Source organism: Dermochelys coriacea, chromosome 9 (assembly GCF_009764565.3).
Source record: "Dermochelys coriacea isolate rDerCor1 chromosome 9, rDerCor1.pri.v4, whole genome shotgun sequence".
NCBI lineage: Eukaryota > Metazoa > Chordata > Testudines > Dermochelyidae > Dermochelys > Dermochelys coriacea.
In genome coordinates this window covers 22076398-22099046 of record NC_050076.1, presented here as the reverse complement: position 1 = coordinate 22099046, position 22649 = coordinate 22076398, and the positions used below count along the sequence as shown (strand labels likewise).

The 22649-nt window shown below is 40.3% G+C and overlaps 2 protein-coding genes across 8 annotated transcripts in view; one reads left to right on the top strand and one right to left on the bottom strand.

The window, feature by feature from the left end:
* The window catches only part of KPNA4 (karyopherin subunit alpha 4), a 62195-nt gene extending 42895 nt beyond the window's left edge, over positions 1–19300 (bottom strand). The window contains exons 1-5 of one of the 3 annotated variants that reach the window (XM_038415815.2): positions 18847–19300; positions 6868–6912; positions 3865–3954; positions 3747–3776; positions 3608–3660 (exon numbers count right to left, since the gene is read on the bottom strand). In XM_038415815.2, coding sequence (XP_038271743.1) covers positions 3608–3660; positions 3747–3776; positions 3865–3954; positions 6868–6912; positions 18847–18915 — 287 coding nt within the window. In that variant the 5' untranslated portion in view covers positions 18916–19300. Of the gene's footprint in view, positions 1–3607; positions 3661–3746; positions 3777–3864; positions 3955–5535; positions 6481–6867; positions 6913–18846 lie in introns of those variants that run through there. The other 2 variants (XM_038415817.2, XM_043492374.1) reach the window with 2 other exon arrangements.
* A 28-nt stretch (positions 19301–19328) lies between these two features.
* Positions 19329–22649, top strand: part of B3GALNT1 (beta-1,3-N-acetylgalactosaminyltransferase 1 (globoside blood group)) — a 52257-nt gene continuing 48936 nt past the window's right edge. For 3 of the 5 annotated variants that reach the window (XM_043492380.1, XM_043492389.1, XM_043492394.1), the window contains exon 1: positions 19329–19720. The gene's annotated coding sequence lies outside the window, so the exon portion shown is untranslated. Of the gene's footprint in view, positions 19721–20880; positions 21642–22649 lie in introns of those variants that run through there. The other 2 variants (XM_043492383.1, XM_043492378.1) reach the window with 2 other exon arrangements.

Here is a 22649-nt window from a genome sequence, read left to right as displayed (position 1 = left end):
AAAAAGAGTATGACTGTTGAGTTGAACACCTGGTTTGTCATCATGATAAACCCGTGACAGGAGTAAGTCAGTCATCCACATGCCCCTCCCCAGCATTACCTTCCCAGCTGGTGCAAAGGATAAGAAGCAAGGTGTTGGCTGCTTTGTTAGGACTGCCAGAACATGCTTTCCTCCCTCTTCCTCACTAAGGAGTCAGTGTGTGGGGGGATACAAATTAGGACTGTCACACGATTAAAAAAAAAAAAAAATTAACTGCACTGCATAATAAAAAAAATTGAATACCATTTATTTTAATATTTTTGGATGTTTTCTACATTTTAAAATATATTGATTAAAATTACAATGCAGAACACAAAGTGCACAGTGCTTACTTCATATTTATTTTTGATTATGAGTATTTGCACTGTAAAAAAACCCAAAAGATAGTATTTCAATTCACCTCATACAAGTACTGTAGTGCAATCTCTTTATCATGGAAGTTGAACTTATAAATATAGAATTATGTACAAAAAACTACATTCAAAATAAAACAATGTAAAATTTTAAGAGCCTGTCCACACTGTCCTACTTCTCGTTCACCCAATCGCTCAAACAATTTTGCTTACATTTGCAGGTCATAATGCTGTTTGCTTCTTGTTTACAACGTCACCTGATAGTCAGAACAGGCATTCTCATGTTGTAGCCGGCATTGCAAGATATTTACGTGTCAGGTGCCCTAAAGATTCATATGTTCCTTCATGCTTCGACCAACCATTTCAGGGGACATGCATCCATGCTGATAACGGATTCTGCTCGATAACAATCCAAAGCAGTGTGAACCAACGCATGGTCATTTTCATGATCTGAGTCAGATGCCATCAGCAGAAAGCTGATTTTCTTTTTTGGTGGTTCGGGTTCTGTAGTTTCCGCATTGGAGTGTTGATCTTTTAAGACTTCTGAAAGCATGCTCCACGCCTGGTCCCTCTCAGATTTTGAAAGGCACTTCAGATTCCGCAAAAACCTTGGGTAAAGTTCTATAGCTATCTTTAGAAATCTCACATTGATACCTTCCTTGCGCTTTGTCAAATCTGCAGCGGAAGTGTTCTTAAAATGAACATGTGCTGGGTCATCATCCGAGTCTGCTATAACATGAAATATATGGCAGAATGTGGGTAACACAGCAGGGGACATACAGTTCTCCACCAAGGAGTTCAGTCACAAATTTAATTAATGCTTTTTTTTTTTTTTTTTTTTTTTAAACAAGTGTCATCAGCATGGAAGTATGTCCTCGAGCATGGTGGTCAAAGCATGAATGGGCATATGAATGTTTAGCATATCTGGCACATAAATACCTTGCAATGCCGGCTACAAAAAGTGTCATGCAAATGCCTGATCTCCTCTAAATGTAAACAAACTTATTTGTCTTTGCAATTGGCTGAACAAGTAGGACTGAGTGGACTTGTAGGCTCTGAAGTTTTACATTGTTTAAGTGTAATTACAGACCCCTACATTTGTAAGTTGCACGTTCATGACAAAGAGATTGCACTACAGTACTTGTATGAGGTGAATTGAAAAATACTATTTATCATTTTTAGTGGAAATATTTATAATAAAGAATAATATACACTGATTTCAATTACAACACAGAACATAATACATATGAAAATGTAGAAAAACATCCAAAAGGTTAAATAAATTTCAATTGGTATTCTATTGTTTAACAGTGCAACTAAAACTGCGATTAACTTTATTGAGTTAATCACGTGAGTTAACTGCGATTAATCGACAGGCCTAATACAAAGCACATGCTGCTAGGAAGGAGGGAGTACAAACCCACTTAAAGTTTAACTCCTTTAACCTCCCTTTTCAACATCCATGACGTTACTGAAGGCCTGTAGGGAGCGCAAGTGGGACTACTTCAGAAGAACAAAGCTGGGGGGAAGATCAGAAGCACATTCCTTTCCTCCTGCCCCAGCCCACACCAAACTGTGTCCCTAGAGGGGGACAGTGAACATGGTAGACAAGAAAAGTAGCTGTGACTGACTGCTGCTGCTTCCAGTCCTGAACACTACCAGTGGCCACTGCCTTAAACTGGCAAGTAAAGCAGAGTCTGCACAGTGAAAATATCTTAATACAATCCGGTTAGGGGCTTTGAATATTTAAAGTTTGTAAAAGCTGCGTGATGTTACTGCAGATGTATATTTATATTGCCAACAGAGAAGAAAAACTTCCTTTTTAGGAGAGATGTAGATTTACAGACAAAATATTAATAAGTTATCCTAGGATTAATTACAACACATACCCCAGTTCCTACAAAAAAAACCCACCCCAATATTCACTTTTAATGGCAAAATACTGCACAGTTTAGGTTTATTAAAAAACTACAACAAACGTATTTGCTGTCCTCTCAGGCAGCTCATAACCCAAGAATCAGTTAACTCCAGTTATTTGTAACTGCTCCTGTTCAAACAATGCTCTGTCCTTGCCATGTACTCTAGTCATGTATTTCAGGAAATTACAGGTAGATCATGTCCTCCCTTCTGCTCAAGCTTCAGATGCTGTGTAAGGTGGCAGAGCAGTATAAGAAAAACAACTAAATAGCTTTCACACCTTATTTTAAGATTAAAAGGACCTCTGCTTGTAGGCCTTGTCTACATGCAAAAGTTGCACTCAGTTAACTTAAAATTGTTTCTAAACCAATTTAATCAGTGAAAAAGACTATGTGGACTTTCTTATTTCCATTTAAACCAGTCATGTTTCAGTTTATTTCAAATAAATTCCTTATCTGGTTTAAACTGAAATAAGCGTCCATACAGCCTTGCACCAGTTTAACTAAATACGCTTTAAAAAAATCACACCAAGTTAAATTGGTGCAACTTTCTCATGTAGACAAATCCTTAGAGTAAACAGCTCAAGAACTGCTACTTGACTGGTTAAGAGGTTCAAAGGTTTCATTAACTTAAAGCAGAGGTTCTCAAACTATTGTCCTGGTGACTCCTTTCACACAGCAAGCCGCTGAGTGCAACCCCCACTTATAAATTAAAAACACTTGCTTATATATTTAATACCATTATAAATGCTGGAGGCAAAGCGGGGTTTGGGGTGGAGGCTGACAGCTTGTGACCCGCCAATGTAATAATCTTACAACCTCCTGAGGAGTCCCGACCCCCAGTTTGAGAACCCCTGACTTAAAGTGTCTTCAAGTATTTGCCAATTAGTCTAACTTGTTAGGTATCTGGTAGTCTTGTGATGATTTAAACACCTCAGACAACTTATTTAAATTAAAAGGGAAACTGTGTTCCATGACTATTTATGCATATGAAATTAATTAGGATCTTTACTCAATTTATTTTGAAAGTCAGTAGTATGGCATTTACTAAAATCCTAGAGTTCACATGAATATTTATTAAGAGAATTCAACCTTAATATCTACATTCTCTCAGTTTGGTTTTTATAAACAAAGTTTACACAAGATACGCTATTACAGCACTAATATTTGGTGAACTTGATCCACAGATGACATCACCATTCTATCAACTAGTGCAAGAATTCATGATTTTCTTAATTTAGTAGCCCTATATAAGAAGCAAGGGTAGAAACAGTAAAGCTGAATAAACTGTGCTCTTACCTTGCAGCCTGCACTGCACTTAACTGGATACCCTGGTTGTCACTTGAAGCATTCTACAATAAAATTAATAACTTAGAATTCAGCCATTTTATATTTGTCATTAAGCCAAAAAAGTTCAGGAAAAAATAAATATTTTTACCTGAACTATTGCCTCCAACGAGGTGTTTTGCTGGGGGAAAAAAACCCAAAGCAGTTAGATACACTTTTTTAAAAAAAAGTTAAGAAATAAACTTTAGACAGACAGTGTTAATTCTTACCACTCTGAAATCGCCATCTATATCTGAATCTTCACAGATATCTTCATGGGGTACATTTCTTCTCTTTAACAGGTGTTCATCTCTCTTGTTCTTTAAAGAAAAATAAATTTGCTGTGTTTTGTAGCTTTATTCCCTCCCCCCCCGCAGAAGCTGAGATGACTTACTTTTACCCACAACGTAAAAGGAAGTATTTCATTGGTACTATTAATGCTCAGACATTCAAGCCAGGCATTGAAGTACGTGACTAAGATGAGTGCTCACCATTTATACTAGAGATGGGCAAACTACTGCCCGCGGGCCACATCCAACCCGGCCCCTGAGCTCCTGGCCCAGGAGGCTCGCCCCAGCCTCTTCCCCGCTGTTTCCCCTCCCACACAGTCATGCTGCTGTGCGGGCAGCAGGGCTGCAAACGCCTGCCGCTCTGAGCAGCATGGTAAGGGGGCAGTGGTGCACGTGGTGGTGGGGGGGTTAGGTAGGAAGTCCAGGGGGGCAGTCAGGGGACAGGGAGCGAGCGGTTGGATGGGGCGGAGGTTCTGGGGTGGTCAGGGTATGGTAGTCCCAGGGGGCCTGTCAGGGGGCAAGGGTGTGGATAGGTCAGGTCAGTCAGTGGACGGGGGGAGGTTGGATAGGGGGTGGGATCCTAGGGTGGGGTGCCAGGAGGGGGCAGTCAGGGGACAAGGAGCAGGGGGGATTGGATGGGTTGGGGGTTCTGAGGGGGACAGTCAGGGGGGCAGGCAGTGGGAGGGGGCAAACAGGGATGGGGGCCAGGCTGTTTGGGGGGCACAGCCTTCCCTACCCAGCCCTCCATACAGTTTCGCACCGCAATGTGGCCCTCGGGCGAAAAAGTTTGCCCACCCATGATTTATACCTTCCCGAAGAACAAGATGGCCTTCCCTTGATTATTGCTATAGCTGTATCAGATTTTACTGTATGTGACATGACCTATATACAACTCATTTGTCTATATTCATCACTGAAACCACTAAATTCACTGCATTCGATTTTCTGTTAACCTTAAAAGTCGTACATTTTGTCCTAAGTTTTTTTTCCTCAGCGCTTTAATGGCTTATACTCCCCCAGTCCCAACATCCAAAGTTTTACCTTCTACACCCACCTTTTGCTTCATCTAAAATTATACTGAACTGAATGCTATTTTTTTTTTTTGGTTCCCAACTTGGCACTTATTGCTCTGGCACAGAAAGAGAATTTGAAGACTTCCACCCCAGCATCAAAATCTTTGTGGAAATGCTGTTCAGATTTCAGAGCAAACGAATCAGTAGTCTGGTATTGCAAAATATGCCATGGCTACTATGGAGCATCATGGAGTTTGACAACCCGAAAATACAGATTCAGATGTTGAAAAAACAAAGCTTGGCAAATTAGTATTCCACTTGAAAAGACTTAAGCATGGAAATGAATTTAAGATGTCCAAGTGAAAGTTAACATACTTTCCAAACATATTCCACAATCCCAATGCTGTGTAAACATTCTGCATTTTCACAGCAGCTTCTTAAACAAAAAAAAAAAAAAAAAATCAATGTATTTTTCAATGTATGGTTTCAAATCTCACCCACTAAAAATATTTAACAAACCTGACTGCTTTCCTAATTTTTCTCCATCATATATTAGCGTATTGTAGGGATGCTCATACTAGTTTTAATCTTTTAATACGTGCCAACTGCAACAGGACAGTTTTGTTGCCATCCTTCTTTTCTCACCATGCCCAAGTTCTAGGTTCTCTAACAGCCCTGATCGATGGGTATGATGCTTGCCAGTTCAGTCCACTGGTCTCCTCCCCAACATGTGGGGCAAGTGGGAAGACAAAATAGTGCACACATTTCTATCACTAAAAGGTCACCCCAGCCATCTCTCCTATGGTGATTTTATTTTACTTAAATGGCAATAATATATGTTGAAGGATTACAGCTTTTAACTCTTGCCTCCCTGTATGTTTTGGGCTATAGTTGACTGCTGATTTAATGGCCGGAATATCTTTTCTCGCTATAGAGAAGTATGGACATCTGAGGATTTTTTGCCCTTCCCCCAAGCATGTAGTAGGCTTGACCTGATTATCTGTTTGCAAGCGTGAAGGAGAAGCCATGATTCTTGTTAAGTTGCAAGTAAAAAAGGAGTCCACTGTCATTCTTGGGAATTATTAGGACCAAAGCTTACCCAAATCCTAAAACAAGGAGTAAGGACAGGATTCACAATGAGTATTGATAGAGGATGGTTTCAGCAACACAGAAATTGAAATATTCCTTAAAGCCCTAATTCTTCATGGGAGGAAGAAACCAAAATTAATTCGCCTATGTCACTGAAACCAGTGGATGGGATGGGGCTAATGGGAACAGCCAGCGATTATTGTTATTAGAGACAGGAAGCAAATAAAGGGTAATGCAAGCACTGGTTATCAGTGAGGCAACATCCAAGGGGATGTTTCGACTTAAAGATCTTCGTGTAACTAGTTTAAATTAAGTTACAGTCATTCATTTATAAACAGACAACTAATGTGCATTTTTAGTTCCCGACTTTGTAGGATCCGCTTTGAAGCTTCCCTCCCCACCAAAAATGTGAGTGTCTACACCGACCCTGAAAAGACAAATACAATTTAACAACATCCTTTTAAATGGTCTATAAAAAAGTAAAAAGAAAAGGAGTACTTGTGGCACCTTAGAGAGTAACAAATTTATTTGAGCATAAGCTTTCATGAGCTACAGCTCACTTCATTGGATGCATTCAATGAATTCAGTCCACTGAATGCATCCGATGAAGTGAGCTGTAGCTCACGAAAACTTATGCTCAAATAAATTTGTTACTCTCTAAGGTGCCACAAGTAACCCTTTTCTTTTTGCGAATACAGACCAACACTGCTGCTACTCTGAAACCTATAAAAAAGTAAACACTATGATTGTCTTTGCCACAGACACAAAAAAGTTTTGTAATTTCTACTCAAATGCCTGAGACATAAAAGTTATATTTAGTAAAAATGCTAATTCATCTTACCTTTCTTAACTCCACGACAACTTCATTTCGTTGTCTTCTCATTGTCTGAAAAGTTTAAGATAAAATAATTACAGAATACTCCCAATCTGGACCAAGTCATTGTGATGTGATTTAACGTGTTTTAGCAGCTTTCTAAATATTTTACTTTTAGAAGACTTCTTTAATGTAAATAGAGATCAAGTAACTACTTTCAGTTCATCAGTATGGGATTTTATTTTGAAATATAAAACTAGCATTAAATACAGCTTTATCTCTGTTTGTTACTTAATACAATAACATTATTTGTCCTGTATAATATCTGCTCAACACTTGCATAAATTTCCTCAATCCTATTTGTCCAAAATACAAACTAATAAAGGGACTATCCAACAAGGAAAGTACAACATGGAAACAAAGAAATAAATTATGTAGGGTGGCAGGAGGAAAGAAGTGAGGGGAATACATTGTTTATATCAGAAAACAGGATAACAATAAAAACCCATTCTTATAAATACCATTACACGCCAATAGAGAAGATGATAAATTAGAAGGCTCTGTACAACATTTCACAATTTTCCAGACAGAACTGTATAGCCCTTTCTGGGTTTGGGTTTTCAGAATACGTTTATTTCAGAGTTAAACTAAAATATTTTAATACAACTAGTCCAATGTTAAGTTACACTAGTGAAAACTGGTGTACCACTTGTAATTATTCACCTGTACTTGGAGGGCACTTAAAGATTAACAGTAGTTCTTGAGACAAAAAGACTGATGTAACAGGGAAATAGCTCTGTTTAAATCAGAGGCTATACTACAAGCACTACAGAAGCACAATTGTGGCACTGTAGTGCAGACATTTGTTTCAGTAAGGGAATGGGTTTTTCCATTGCTGTAGTAAATCCACCTCCATGAGAGGTGGTAGCTAGGTCAATGAAAGAATTCTTCCCATTGACCTAGCAGTGTTTATACCAGGGCTTAGGACAGCTTAACTACATATCTCAGGGCTGTGAACTTTTTATACCCGAGTGACATAGCTATGTTTTAGGAGTAGGCCAGGCCTGAGCTGTAATTTCTTTGGTTATACCATGAATACAGCACCAGGCAATTTCTCAGGAACAATACTTATAAATAATTCTATATAATTATGAAACGGTGCGCTTGGCACTTTTCTGATTTACCAATGGTATTAAATAACAGACATTTGAAAGTTTAAGTTGCAAATGGAATCACTCAAATGTCTGGAAATGCAAATGTTGAGGTTGTTGGCAAAATTTTAACTATCCTCTTTTGCATATGCATTATGATGCAATTTTAATTATAGTATTGATACTATAATTCAACACCTTTAACAATTCAAACAATTTAGCTACAACTAATCAGGAAAAAGATCTTGGAGTCATCGTGGATAGTTTTTAAAGACGTCCATGCAGTGTGCAGTGGCAGTCAAAAAAGAAAATGGGATTTTTTTTTAGTAATCATTAAAAAAGGGATAGAGAATAAGACGGAGAATACTTATTGTCCTTACATAAATCCATGGTATGCCCACATCTTGAATACTGCGTACAGATGTGGTCCCCTTATCTCAAAAAAGATATACTGGCATTAGAAAAGGTTCAGAAAAGGGCTACTAAAATGATTAGGGGTTTGGAATGGGTCCCATATGAGGAGAGATTAAAGAGGCTAGGACTTTTCAGCTCGGAAAAGAGGAGACTAAGGGGGGATAGAGGTATATAAAATCATGAGTGGTGTGGAGAAAGTGAATAAGGAAAAGTTATGTACTTGTTCCCATAATACAAGAACTAGGGGCCACCAGATGAAATTAATGGGCAGCGGATTTAAAACAAATAAAAGGAAGTTCTTCTTCACTCAGCACACAGTCAACCTGTGGAACGCCTTGCCTGAGGAGGTTGTGAAGGCTAGGACTATAACAGGGCTTAAAAGAGAACTGGATAAATTCATAGAGGTTAAGTCCATTAATGGCTATTAGCCAGGATGGGTAAGGAATGGTGTCCCTAGCCTCTGTTTGTCAGAGGGTGGAGATGGATGGCAGGAGAGAGATCACTTGATCATTATCTGTTAGGTTCACTCCCTCTGGAGCACCTGGAATTGGCCACTGTCGGTAGACAAGATACTGGGCTGGATGGACCTTTGGTCGGACCCAGTATGGCCATTCTTATGAACATACCTTGGACAGTACACAGTGAATGAGACAATAAAAATTCTACTTAACTTTCTACTAATCCCTGCTTCGCTCACTGTACATTGTCCAGCCTGTGCAGAGAGCCCAAAACTACTTTGTTACTGATTCCACAGCTGTGCAAGTCCATCAATTCAGTGGATCTATTTCGAGTTTACACTGTGGAAATGGCAAATAAAATCTGATCCAAACTTAATCTAAAAGGACTGTTCTATGTTGTTTATTATGTACACCTTCACTATACAGATACTATTATATCTGCAGAATGTCTGCCTTGTTGAATACATAGATTGGAAGATGATTGTGTAATTAAAATACGAGTATACACACAGAAGTAAAAGTGAAGGTTGTAAAGGCAACCTCATCATTAGCTGACCAGAATGCTTCACTTTGCAACCTTAATGATTTTTCAAGATTTCAGTGAAGTAAAAATAGAGATTTTTAAAAAGAAAACCAAATTTTGTAATATAGATCTATTTATCAGACAGAATTAGAATGTTCTCTCCTGATACACACACAGCTGAGACCAGGGCTCCTGTAGACCAGGCATAGCCTGAGTTCATCCAAAGGCTTCAAAGGAGCCTGCATAATTCAATATACATTTGTAAATGTGTAAGATTTTTCCAGACATTTAAAGTAAAAATTCAAAATTTCACACACTTGTGCATAAACAGATATTAGCAAAAGAGAGCATTAAGAAATTTGATTATTAAGTTACTGCACACATGAACAGTTTAGAATAAAGGGCATTGACAAATATTCAACTTAGAAAAAACATTTGTTTGAAAATGGTTTATTGTTATATTACAAATACAACTAAAATTACAACAGAATGATTAGAGAAATTATTTTCAGTTTGTTTACTTGAACATTTATCAGTACTTTGTGGGTAGTCAGTTTCACCACATTTCCTGATTAGTCAATTCCTTGTTTGGATCTTTCACACAGTCACAGGGGAGAGAAATATTTGAAAATAGAAACTGTGATTGTAAAATTACAGAAATTGGCAGGATGATCTAGGTGCTGATGCAGTACCTGAAAATACTTGCAACTCTTCATTTCAAGTTGACTGTCACTTTAACTGTAGCTATTACATTTAATTTTAATAAGATCTAGCAAAAATGACAACTTATAAGTTTTTGTTTCTTTCTATAATGAGATCTCAAGTTGTTTCTTAACAATTTGTTTCTATGGTGAATTAGAAAAGGAGAATTGAGAATTGTTTTAAATGAGAGAATTGAATGAAGAAAGAATGGTTGACTTGTTCAAGAAGCTGAAGGCTTCCAAGCCTAAGGAACAGCATGGAAAAGGAGAAGGAAACTGCTTGGAGTAACACTTATGCAGAGCAAAGGAATTGCCAAAGCTTTAAAGACAAGGACTTGAAATTTGAATGTGACAGATACAGGTGATTATGGTTTGTATTCCTGTAAAAGTAATACGTTTCACTATAAAGTAAAACTGTTTCATAAGAGCTGGGTAGGACACATGACATCCAGTTTGTCACCTGTTACATCTACAGAATGACTTTTCCTTTTTGGCCAGGCAGATGAACAAAACAATGGGGAAGAAAAAATTGCAACACTAACTAGTTCCTTCCCATTCCAAGTCAAATTAATCAAGCTCTCTTTGGCCTTTGGATGATTCTTTCATTGCCTGTGGACCAATTCAGAAGGAGGCACACAATGAGAAGCAAAAGCAAAATCATACCCAACACAATTAAATCACGTGTTCTATTCTCTGCTTCAACTCATAGTTAAGTGTGTTACAAAATGTTGCTTTAAAAAAAAAAGATTTTACAAGGAGGTAGAACACAGGAAAGTTATCTTACATATTGATGAACAAAAAAATGAAACACTGATAAAAGCATCAGACATCACAGGACACAGGATTCAGAAACTATAATGGCTTAATGTATCAAAAACACAGCAGAAGACCCTATAAAACAGTTGCATCACCCAGGACAACTGGACAAGAGCCACAGTCCATAAGTACACTGTGTCCTACGACATAAAAGCACTATAGTCTAGAAAAGTGGTTCCCAAACTTGTTCCGCCACTTGTGCGGGGAAAGCCCCTGGTGGGCCGGGCCGGTTTGTTTATCCGCCACTTCCAACAGCTCCTGTTGGCCTGGAGCAGAACTGCGGCCACCAGGAGCCGCGATCGGCCGAACCTACGGATGTGACAGGTAAAAAAACCGGCCCAGCCCGCCAGGGTATTTCCCTGCACAAGCGGCATAACAAGTTTGGGAACCACTGGTCTAGAAAAAGGAAGTAGGCAGCACATATAATATAAAAGGGCAATCAATTAAAAATCAGAATTTTTATACTGAAGTTATTAAAATAACTGAATAGGAAATCCAGTTGTACAGCTTGGATTTATAGAAGAGTTGATGTTGCAATCCTCAAGGTTAAGCCTACAAAAATGCAATGCCCTATACAAACAGACAAACAGTAATACTAGATCTTTAACACTACCAGTACGCTGAAGAAGGTTGCTAGTTTCAGAAATATATTCAGTTATTAAATAACTCCAGCTCCATTATCAAAATAAGCTTTTCTCAGCAATTCCACATGACATTAAATGGTAAAGAGAACCAAAGGGAACTGTCTAAAGCATACTGCAAATAGAGTAAAAGAAGCAAAAAGAAAAGGAGTACTTGTGGCACCTTAGAGACTAACAAATTTATTTGAGCATAAGCTTTCATGAGCTATATAAACACATTTGTTAGTCTCCAAGGTGCCACAAGTACTCCTTTTCTTTTTGCGAATACAGACTAACACGGCTGCTACTCTGAAACCTGTCACAGTAAAAGAAGGTGACACCTCAATGTGTTTTGAGAACACGAAGCAATAATTTTATTGGACATGTAATACTACTGATAAATTAGCATATGGAAACAATAGTTAGAATTCCGTAACATGACCTAGTAAGTAGAAAGACAAGAAACAACTGTCATTTTGACAAAGTATTTGGGTTTCTCTTCTATATCTGAACTGGTGACAAATTACTACAACACACAAGATGAGATAAAGAACTAAAGTTGTAATTATCCATTTACATGCTTTTACTGGAATATACACATAATAGTTGTGAATCAAATAAATGTAATATAAGTGATAGTGTTTAAAACTTTGAAAATATATACAGTGTAATATTTTGTAACAGTTTTAATTCAAATTTCTTTACTGGCATGACATGATACATGAGCATTGATAAAAGTTTCTCTTACAAATACGATAATTTGTTAAACTGACACTAGCACTAAATGCAGGTGTCGTCATCTCATGGTACATCTCAGGCTACAGCTTTCAAACATGTCCATCACTATGGTATGTAGGTGCCAAATTCCTCCCTGGATTGCAGACGCACACCTGCTGTGATGTTAGCATTACCCATCTCTCCTGCACCTATATTACTTCTGTTGGAAAGCCAAGACTATACATGTCATCTCTGGCAGAAGTAGTGCAGCAGAATTTGAGTTTAGGAAATTGGAGGCCAGATCCTCCTGTAGAGTTACTTTATGCCACACCACTGACAAATTACCGACCAAGTTGAGGGAAGGGGGCAACCTTATCTCATGCTGATCCCTCGCAACTATGGCTAATGGAATTTAGAGTGGTATGCTTTGAGCTAAATTATGGGACCAACCCAGTTCAGAACACAAAAGCCATCTTTGCAGTCCTTTCCTTAACTGGGTGCTTCTAGGCTGCAGCACAGGATCTAGGACTGAAAGTTCAATCTCCACTTTGGGGCACATTTAATTTTTTTAGGTACTGCATATTCTTACATATTAATAAGAAGCAACCATACATGTTAAAAGGAAAGAAATTTGCCACAGATGGTTCCCTGATGCTTGCTCCAAATCCAGGATTCACAGTTTCCCCATCCCTGGCATCTGCCTTCCACAGACTTTTGCCTGCATTCTCTGTAGCATACTCAGGACTAATGTCACACTGAGGGTGTGCTATGACAGACAATCCCTTACTATCCTCTTGCAATCAGCCTCAGGTTTCAGTATTTTATGGGCAAATTATTTATCTGTGGTCAAGATGCTGCTGTCTATCCAGAGATAAGGAAGGCAAATAAAAAAAAAATACCACCACAAGTACTTGCACTGACAAATCTTACAGCAGGACCACCAGAGAGATAATGGTGGCACCACTCGATCACACCTCACAGACATGTTCTGGCAGCATGACCCCAGCACTGATGCCTGACAATTTTAGAGGTTCTTCCTCAAACAAAGGCCACACAATCTTGCCCATTTGATAAGAGCTCCAGCCGTCATTTAACAAGCTAAGTATCAATCAAGATCCTATAGGCAGATGACAGGTTTCAGAGTAGCAGCCGTGTTAGTCTGTATTCGCAAAAAGAAAAGGAGTACTTGTGGCACCTTAGAGACTAACAAATTTATTAGAGCATAAGCTTTCGTGAGCTACAGCTCACTTCATCGGATGCCTCCGATGGCATCCGATGAAGTGAGCTGTAGCTCACGAAAGCTTATGCTCTAATAAATTTGTTAGTCTCTAAGGTGCCACAAGTACTCCTTTTCTTATAGGCAGATGAATATATCGTTTTGGGGCCTCCTTGACAAGAGACCAGGTAAATTTCCATTCTTACTCTCGACCATGGCTTTCAAAATAACACAACGTCTCCCTATGATCTCACTGGGACTGTTAATAGTTACAATCCCCTCTATGTGCATAATAATAAATTAGGTCCTGCAAACTAACCAAAGCAATGCTACATTGCAGGAAGAATAGTATCTTTATCCAGAGTTGGATACTAGCACGATAATTCCAACACTGGCTAACTGTCACCAACTTGGAGTAAGACCCAATATGCAGTTTCAAGAAACACAGAGCTGTACACTGTAGGAGTATCCTCTACAAAGGAAGAATTACAAAGGGTCTAAACAGCTCATCCAATACCACCATCAGGAGAGAGGAACTTAAAGCTCTGTTTGGATCTAACCAGTTTCTTTCTTGTTGAAAGACTCTCAGGTCTTGTCTATAGTCAGCATTAAACTGTTTCAGACTATCGTGGACAATGGACTCTGCGATAACAGCACGAATAGCTCAAACTTTTCTATTACATACTTTATTATTGTCCCTCAGTAAACCACTGACTTTCAAAGTTTTCCACAAAACACCAATTCTGGAAACTGCCACAGATGTTTAGAGAGCAATGCAACTGTGCTAGCACAGAGTGGGACAAAACTGCAGGGGTTCAAAACATGAAACAACAGAACTAGCATGGAGACACTGAACTGTTTGTGCTTAACCTGGTTCTAGACCACTGGTTTATTCCTTTAGAGAATACACAGCCTCAAAATGGTATTAGTGAGGCAAGACGTAACGTTTGGTTTCAAGGCTTACAGAGCTATATCCAGAGGACGCGCCAGAAATAGAATAGGTTGGTATTTCATCTATACTCACAGTAAATGGAAAAGCAGCTCACCTCTCTGACTCAAAGAGAGCATAAAAGAAAAAAAAAAGAACAGGCATATGACCCATGCTTCCAGTACAAAAGACAGGATGACAAGACTAAGGAAGAAGCTTATGTACTGGTCTTACCCGGCTGTCCATTTCATTCCTGGCAGATGGACATACACAGTAATTTATATATAGTTTTGTTAACACAGCTATAGAGAAAAAAGGTCAGTGAGATAGTTGGCTTTTCTGTGAAGGCTGACTTCGTCCTGTAATTTTAAATATAGTCTGCACAGATCCAACTTGACATTTAATAAACTTTTTCAAGATTTAGGAATTATCGATTTATTATACTTTGTACAGTACTTTAGTATTATATATGGCAAATACTGAGACAGTATGAACACGTAAGAACTAATATGCGATGACCTCTTCCAGTGGACTGATTTTGAGAAGAGAGATCAGGACGACACTGACAGCAGACTAACTGGAGGAAACAAGCGGGCATATAAGTAAAAATCTGTGCAAAGATGAATTTGACACTTTCTGTACAATAATAGTGTCATGCATTACCCATTACAGTCACCAGAACTTCAGCTAAATATGTAAACTGCACATTTTGAATGCAACATATCCATACATGCATGCTTTTGTATGAAGGACTTTATGAAAGTTTACAAAATACAAATAAAAACCTAGTGCCAACTAATTTTCTGTAGTACTTGAAGAAGTTCATAGGTATAAGCAGAACTTGGCCGTGAAACATATGTACACATGCAGGCATGTGAATTAGACATTTTAAAGTTTTCTTTTATTGTCTATCTAAAACACAAAAATGCTATACATAAGAAGCCTGTAACTTAAAACGTTCCAATTAAATACAGTCTAAAGTTACTAGGGATTAACAGCTGTACTGATGTGCGACTCTGAACAGAAGAGAAGCACAAACTTTTGAAACTGAATCACAAATAATCTTTATTCTCTAGTCTTTCCACTACTACATCTGAACGTTACTCTTTAGTGATCATTATACCTATCTATTAATCTGGCATTCACTGAAACAAATGCAAAAGGTAGTTGTGCAATCTGTACAAAACTTTTTAATGTCTTTTTTGGGGGGCTCTACTATGGGATAGAAGACCAACTGAAATTTTGTAATAAAGAAACTAATGGATAAATGGCTAACTTTAGCAGGGGACTACAGTATTCATTTCTGACGTGAAGAGATGTTTTTCTTCTAAAAACAATGCAATATTAAATTTGCATTACGAACTAGGTCAAAAAACATCAACAGTTGCTAAAGCAGAATACTTGACTAAATGCAGCCATACATTTCATGCTGCAATGAAAAAATGTGATGTATAAACAGTTAATAAATAAGAATGATAGTCACAAGCCTGAGCTATTGTATGAAAAATGATCATCCACAGTAGTTATTTTAAGTACTGACCATATGTTCCAAGATTTGTTAGAGAGAGGTCAGTCTCTAAAATTTAACAAGACTTAACTGCTTAACAATGTTTTCATTTTGCACAAGGCTACTTTAATAGCAGATAAAAAAAACCCACCACACTAATGGCACATAGCCTACCTGAAATTAATAATTTTAGAAGATTTTTAAACTCTGTACCAAGAAAAGGAGGACTTGTGACACCTTAGAGACTAGCAAATTTATTTGAGTATAACCTATCGTGAGCTACTGGCTCACTTCACTGGATGCATTCAGTGGAAAATACAGTGGGGAGAGTTATATACACAGAAAACATGAAACAATGGGTGTTACCATACACACTACAAGGAGAGTAATCAGGTAAGGTGAGCTATTACCAGCGGGGGTGGGGGGAGAACCTTTTGTAGCGATAATCAAAGGTGGGCCATTTCCAGGAGTTGACAAGAATGTTGGGGGGGGGGGAAGGAATAAACATTGGGAAATAGTTTTACTTTGTGTAATGACACATCCACTCCCAGTCTTTATTCAAGCCTAGAGTTAATTGTATCCAGTTTGCAAATTAATTCCAATTCAGCAGTCTCTCCTTGGAGTCTGTTTTTAAAGTTTTTTTTGTTGAAGAATTGCCACTTTTAGGTCTGTAATTGAGTGACCAGAGAGACTGAAGTGTTCTCCAACTGGTTTTTGAATGTTATAATTCTTGACATCTGATGTGTGTCCATTTATTCTTTTACGTAGAGACTGTCCAGTTTGGCCAATGTACGTGTATTTCACATATCACCAAGTCCCCCTGCCAATTTTTGCGGTTTTACAAATTTTCCTATTTTAAAATGTTTCCCTCTCAAAGAAGAAAAACTGTTAAATTACTATAAAATGCCTAAAATAAACAAGCTAAGAGAAATATTTTCCTCTAGATGCTTTCAATAATAGTAATTTTACTGGCTACTTGAAACAAATATAGGTAAAAAGTTTTCCAAGAAGAAGGTGATCTTTAAATTGATGTCTCTCTAAGATTTAATCAATAACTAAAACTAGACATACTATCACATTCCATTTCTGTGTGTTATCCAAATTATAAAGGCCTATGATTTTTGTGGGAAGGATTCAGGATTAACATATATACACAATACGACTTTAGAGTTTAGACTTTAGAGCAACATTAAGATGCAATGTTTAGGCATCAGAAGTAGTAGTAGTGATTTAAGAGAACTCAATTATATTTTTTCATACTAAATATACAGAAGAGAATGAAATGTATGTGGTTTGTTTTAAATAAAAACCTTCACAATAAAACTTCTGGAATTATAATAGTTTGTTTTTGTTTTTTGGGTTTTTTAATATTTGGAGAGCAACCAGTGAACATTTCATTGGGGAAGGTACTTTCTACACAAAGACCGCAGAACCCCAGTTTCTGAATCCTTTAATATTAAACTAATAATTTATTCCCTGAATTGCTTTACACTCAATTATTTCATTATTTGACATCCCCAAACATTTCAGGTAAACAAAAAAAGCAAAAAATGATATTGGCATATCTGATTGAGTTCAAAACCTAGACATTATTGGATCCTGGATTAATCCAACATGCCCAGGTATCAGAGATTCCTCCCCCACCCCGATTAGTGAAGGAGAGGCAAATGCATCTTGTACTTTCAAAAGTAAACCTCCTATGGTCCTACCCATGCCTGTGTGTCATCTCAATGTTAGATTATACTATGCTTTACCACACGTTGAGCCCATTCAGAAATTGAAGTTAGAGCAGAGAACAGATGCCCACTTAAGTGGTGTTTCATGCAGATAACGTTATGTCAGTGTTCTGGGATCTTAACTAGACCTCCACACAGAAACTACTGGAAGCAAGGAGCTGATTTTTAATAGAGTATGCTTTATGAAGAAACTCTGAATTGCTTAGGACTGGCGTATTTGACTAATTGTCTCTGTCCCATATGATATTGATGCAGCAGCTCCTATAGCTGAAACAAGGACCATCAACGACAGGACACTTTTCAGTAAGGGTCTTCACTGGCCTAAATCAGAACTGCTTTCATCACTATCTGGGAAGGGGGTGGATTGATGTGGTTGACATCCAGAGGGTACTTGACACAAATCATAACAGTGCCAAATCAACGTGAGGTTGTACAAAATATATTTTACTGTACTTTAACGGTTTCCATAGAGCTATAGGTGCACCTGCGTTAGGGCAATGAGTTTATAAATAATATTTTGCATTTTAACTATGCATTGCCCTGTAGGTACTCCACAATTAAATATTGAAACAACTCGGCTACCGTGCTGGCTGAAGCCTTCCCTCCGGTATCGCAGGTTGACAAGGAGCAGTAAAATAAAGTACATGAAGCCTGAAGCAAAGACATAACACGCGCACTAGGAAGAGCTAAGAGTCAGTGGAAATCCCTCCATGTCAGCGGCTACCAGCTTCTTACAGAGAGAAGGACGAGAGAAGGTTCCCCCCTACCCCCCATATCCACTCACCCGTCAGCAGCCGCCCTGTTCCTCTCCCTGGTGTACAGCAAAGGAAGACACCCAGGAAAGGGAAATGCCGAAAGGCTTTAACTCCCCTGTCAGCGCAGACACTCCCCACACCGGGCAGCCACCCTCGGCCCCACAGCTGTCCGGGTGAGGAGGAGAAGACAGCCCGTTCCCGGCCGGGGAAGCGAAGGGCTCAGCCCGTCCGCGCTCACCCCCCCCCCCCCCCCCAGTAGCTTCCCTTGCGAGGAGAAAGGGGAAGGCACTCCCTCCCCTCCCCAGCCGGCAGTGCAGGCCTCAGCCCCAGAGCAGGCCCTCGGCTGATACAGCAGCAGGAGGGAGGCGGTGGTGCCGGGCGCGGGATTAGGAGAGACGCCAGAGCACAGCGGCCCAGTCCCGCCGCCATGCCCGGCCCCTCCCGCAGGGTGCTGTGGGAAGTACCTCCAGGTCGCGGCCTTTGTTCTTGAAGTTCTTCAGCCGTTGGTTGTCTAGTTTCTCGTTGTCGGCCATGGCGGGAGAGAAGGAGCGCGGCCTCCTCCCGGGCCTGCCGGGATCCCCTGCCCGGCGCTGCCGCCTCGCTCGCTCGCTCACTCACTCACTCACTCACTCTCCCTGGCTGTCCGCGCTGCGGCCTGCGCCACTAGGCCGCCGCTGCCGCCTCCGCCTCCGCACTTCCTGGCTTCCTTCCGGCCGCTCGCTAGCTTCGGCTGCCTGGGCCGCGAAATGTGCCGGTAACCAGCAAAGGGATAGAGCCGAGGTGGGAGGGGAGGAGAAAGGAGGAGGTAGCCTCGATCTAGCCGGCCGAGGCCACGCCCACCCTTACAGGCCGCGCCCTCGGATTGGCTGTGGAGACACGGGCCGGCGGCGAATGGGAGGAAAGAACTTGGAGGGCGGGCACTGCGTTGGGGGAGGGAGCGGAGGTGAGAAGGCGGAGACGGGACAAGGCGCTCGATGTGGGGGCGAGGTGGAGACAGGTAGGGGGAAGGCCCCGAGGACGAGAAGGGTGACGGAGCGAGTGCTTCTTTCACAGTAGCCAGCGGGGGTTCCGAAGCCGGACAGCCATTTTGGGCCCCAGATTTTTCGAGGGCGGGGGTGCCCTTCTCCTCCTCCTCCTCCTGCAGCAGCAGCAGCAGCGTTTCTTCTGTTGTTGACTCAGCTAAAAGTCAACAACAACGTCATCATGATCCTCCTTCCCGCCCCACTCGGCGGCTGTGCGCGTACCTTGGGAGCTGCAAAGGCTTCTCCCTCTGTCTCTAGCCTGGCGGGCAAGAGCCTGTGCGGCACCCGCTGCTGGGCGGGAGGAGGCACATAGGCGGTTAGTAGCTGCTGGATGTTGTTATTATTTATTATTAACTGTTACAAAACTTTTCACTGTGTTGTTAAAATAACCACAGAACAAAACTGTGTTTTGCTTATCCTATCCCTGCGCTCATGCAGAAACCAGCACTTGGGGATGACAGGGTACTAGGGCTCTCAGCTTTCACTGTTTCTTATTTTTTCCCAACTCTGAGTCACTTCCTCTACCTCCATCCAACTCCCCTTTACCGCCATCAAATTTGCACCTCCCCCAGTGACGGTGGGATTAGTTTGAGACAGAACAGTAGCTTCTTTGGAATCAGTGGATACCCTAAGTCAGGGGTGGGCAAACTTTTTGGCCTGAGGGCCACATCTGGGTAAGGAAATTGTAAGGTGGGCCGTGAATGCCCAGTGCTGGAGGGGGACTCCCTAACGGATTTTATGGAGGTGGGGGGAAAGGGGGACTCATGGGGTTTGGTGCAGAGGGGCTCTACAGGGGCAGTACCAGGGACTCCTAGGGGCCCTGCTGGCAGTGACACCAAGGTGGCTGTACCAGGACCCCACAGGCCGAGGCAGCCTAGCTGAGATGGGTGCGGCCACTGGGTGATTTCAAGGCTCTTGAGGGTGGGGCCATAGGAGACTGGGAGAGGACTGGGCATGCAGCTGTTGAGGGAAGCTCATTCGAGGTCTGACCTATTCACTGAGTCATGCCAGCCAACTCAAGTTACTAGTGCTAGCAGACTCAAGCGATGGTTTTTGAATCTGGAGTCCAGGATAGATTTGAAATTTGGTTCTCTGTTCACTAGGGAGATAATGTAGAGCAGTGGTGGGCAACCTGCAGCCCGTCAGGGTAATCCTCTGGCCGGCCTCCAGACATTTTGTTTACATTTGCACGGTCGCTCCCAGTGACCACACAGTTGGGAGTGTGGGAAGCGGTGTGGGCCACAGGGATGTGCTCTCTCAATTGTAAACTCTCAATTTACGGGAATGGTGAACCGCGGCCACTGGGAGCTGTGGGCGGCTGTCCAAATGTAAACAAAAAGTCTGGTGGCCCACCAGCAGATTACCCTGATGGGCCACAGGTTGCCCATCACTGATGTAGAGAGTACTATACTGGGATGATGGGCTCATAAGCACTGTTCCCTCTAAGCTGTGTGCATGTGCGCGTGCACACAGATCTTAAACCCCGTGCACATGGCAAAATACCACACACACAAAAATTTGCACAGAAGCACAACAATTTGCACAGAAGAAATTTTTTGCACACATAGCCTGTCAAAAATTAGAGGGACTATTGCTCATAAGAACCTTTGTTGTTAACTAGATAGGTGTTTGCATTTTGTATGGGTTGGAGCCTTTTCAAAGTAAGTGGTGTTTATTCCTACATAGAAATAGTTGTAGTAATCAAGTTTAACAGTCACAAATGTGTGGATGACTATGGCCCCACAGACCAGTAGAATGGCCAGTGAGTGCAAATGAATCACACTTAAAGGAGACATTTTCCTCTCATGACTATTAATAGATTAAAGAGAAAATTTGTATTTTGTATTTACTTTCCATTATTTATGTAGGCCTTTACTACAGTAATGGCCTAGGAAAAAAATAGCACAATGATTGTAAAACCACAAGAAAATGGCAGAGCTCATAGCTTATTTTTTTAAAGTGACTTAATTTCAAATTGATGTTTTCCATTTTGATTCAGAGAAACAAAAGATTCCATCAGTGTTTTCAGTTCTAGCTCATTTTTGCAATTTTTCTAATTGTTCAGCTTATGATTGTCCTCAGCAGAATGTGGCTGCATCATTGGAATAGGAAGAGGTCAATGGGTTAAAAGTGTCTTTTCTTCCTTTGCTAGTGTGGAAAGTTCCTCCCTTGTTTTTTGCTGAAGCTTCTGCTGCTGAGTTTCTTGTATGATTCCTGCTGTTCATAACCTGTTCTGTGTAAGTCTTTGAAAGAAGTCTCCCTCAATTTGTTTTAATTTTCAGACAGATTTTAAAGCCTCCTATTGTGATTAAGGATTGTGTTGCGTGTTTCAATGGGACACTTAAAATTCCTCATTCTCTTCCCCTCTTTCAAGTTGTCCTAGCTTAACATGTCTATCATAATCAGACACATTGACATGATGAAGGAGAGAAGATTGCACTGGCAACTATATTCAGGGACTTAGATACTCAGATGTGCAGTTATTGACCACTGTGTACCAGGAGGGTAGAACACAGAAAAAGTTTTCTAAACATATCAAAAGTGCGACTAAAGGCCATGATAGCAAAAGGCTGAAGACTTCAGTCATACTGCCTTGATAATATAGTTAGTATATTTAAAGTTCCAGTGTTTCTGAGTTATTGGGCACTGAAAAGGCCATCATCTGAAAATTTTAGAGAGTGAAAAGAAATTTATCAAAGAAGCTTTACATTCTTTACCATAATATCTATATGGACAAATACTACAAAACATGAAAGAGTTACCACTATAACAACACGAAGGCATTAGTCTTGTAACTTAAAGGGAAGGCACTTAAAAGCACATTATTATACAGAACTACTTATAAATGCTTCCCAGTCACTCCCCTTGTGCACCTGGGAGATCTGGGAAGCAGTGTGCAGAATATTTCTTGGAGTTGTATAGCTCCAAAAAGCCTTCAATATGGGCCAGTGTCTTAAAGGCACAATTGAGCCCTTTGATTGGCAGAATGCAATTATCTTTATTGAAACTTATTTATCGAAATTGAAAATACCAGGGTTTAGCTCACATTTTACAGATAACATCCTGAGATTTTAAATTATCACAAATGGTCAGGCCCTTGATTGGTGGTGGTGGAAGGGGAAAAGGAAAATTATATGGTCTAAGATCCAATAGGAGCCTGAGGAAAGAACATCTTGCTCCCTCCTTACTCTCTCCTGCTGCTGTACTGCCCTTTTCATTTCTCATCCAAACACATTAGAGCTGAA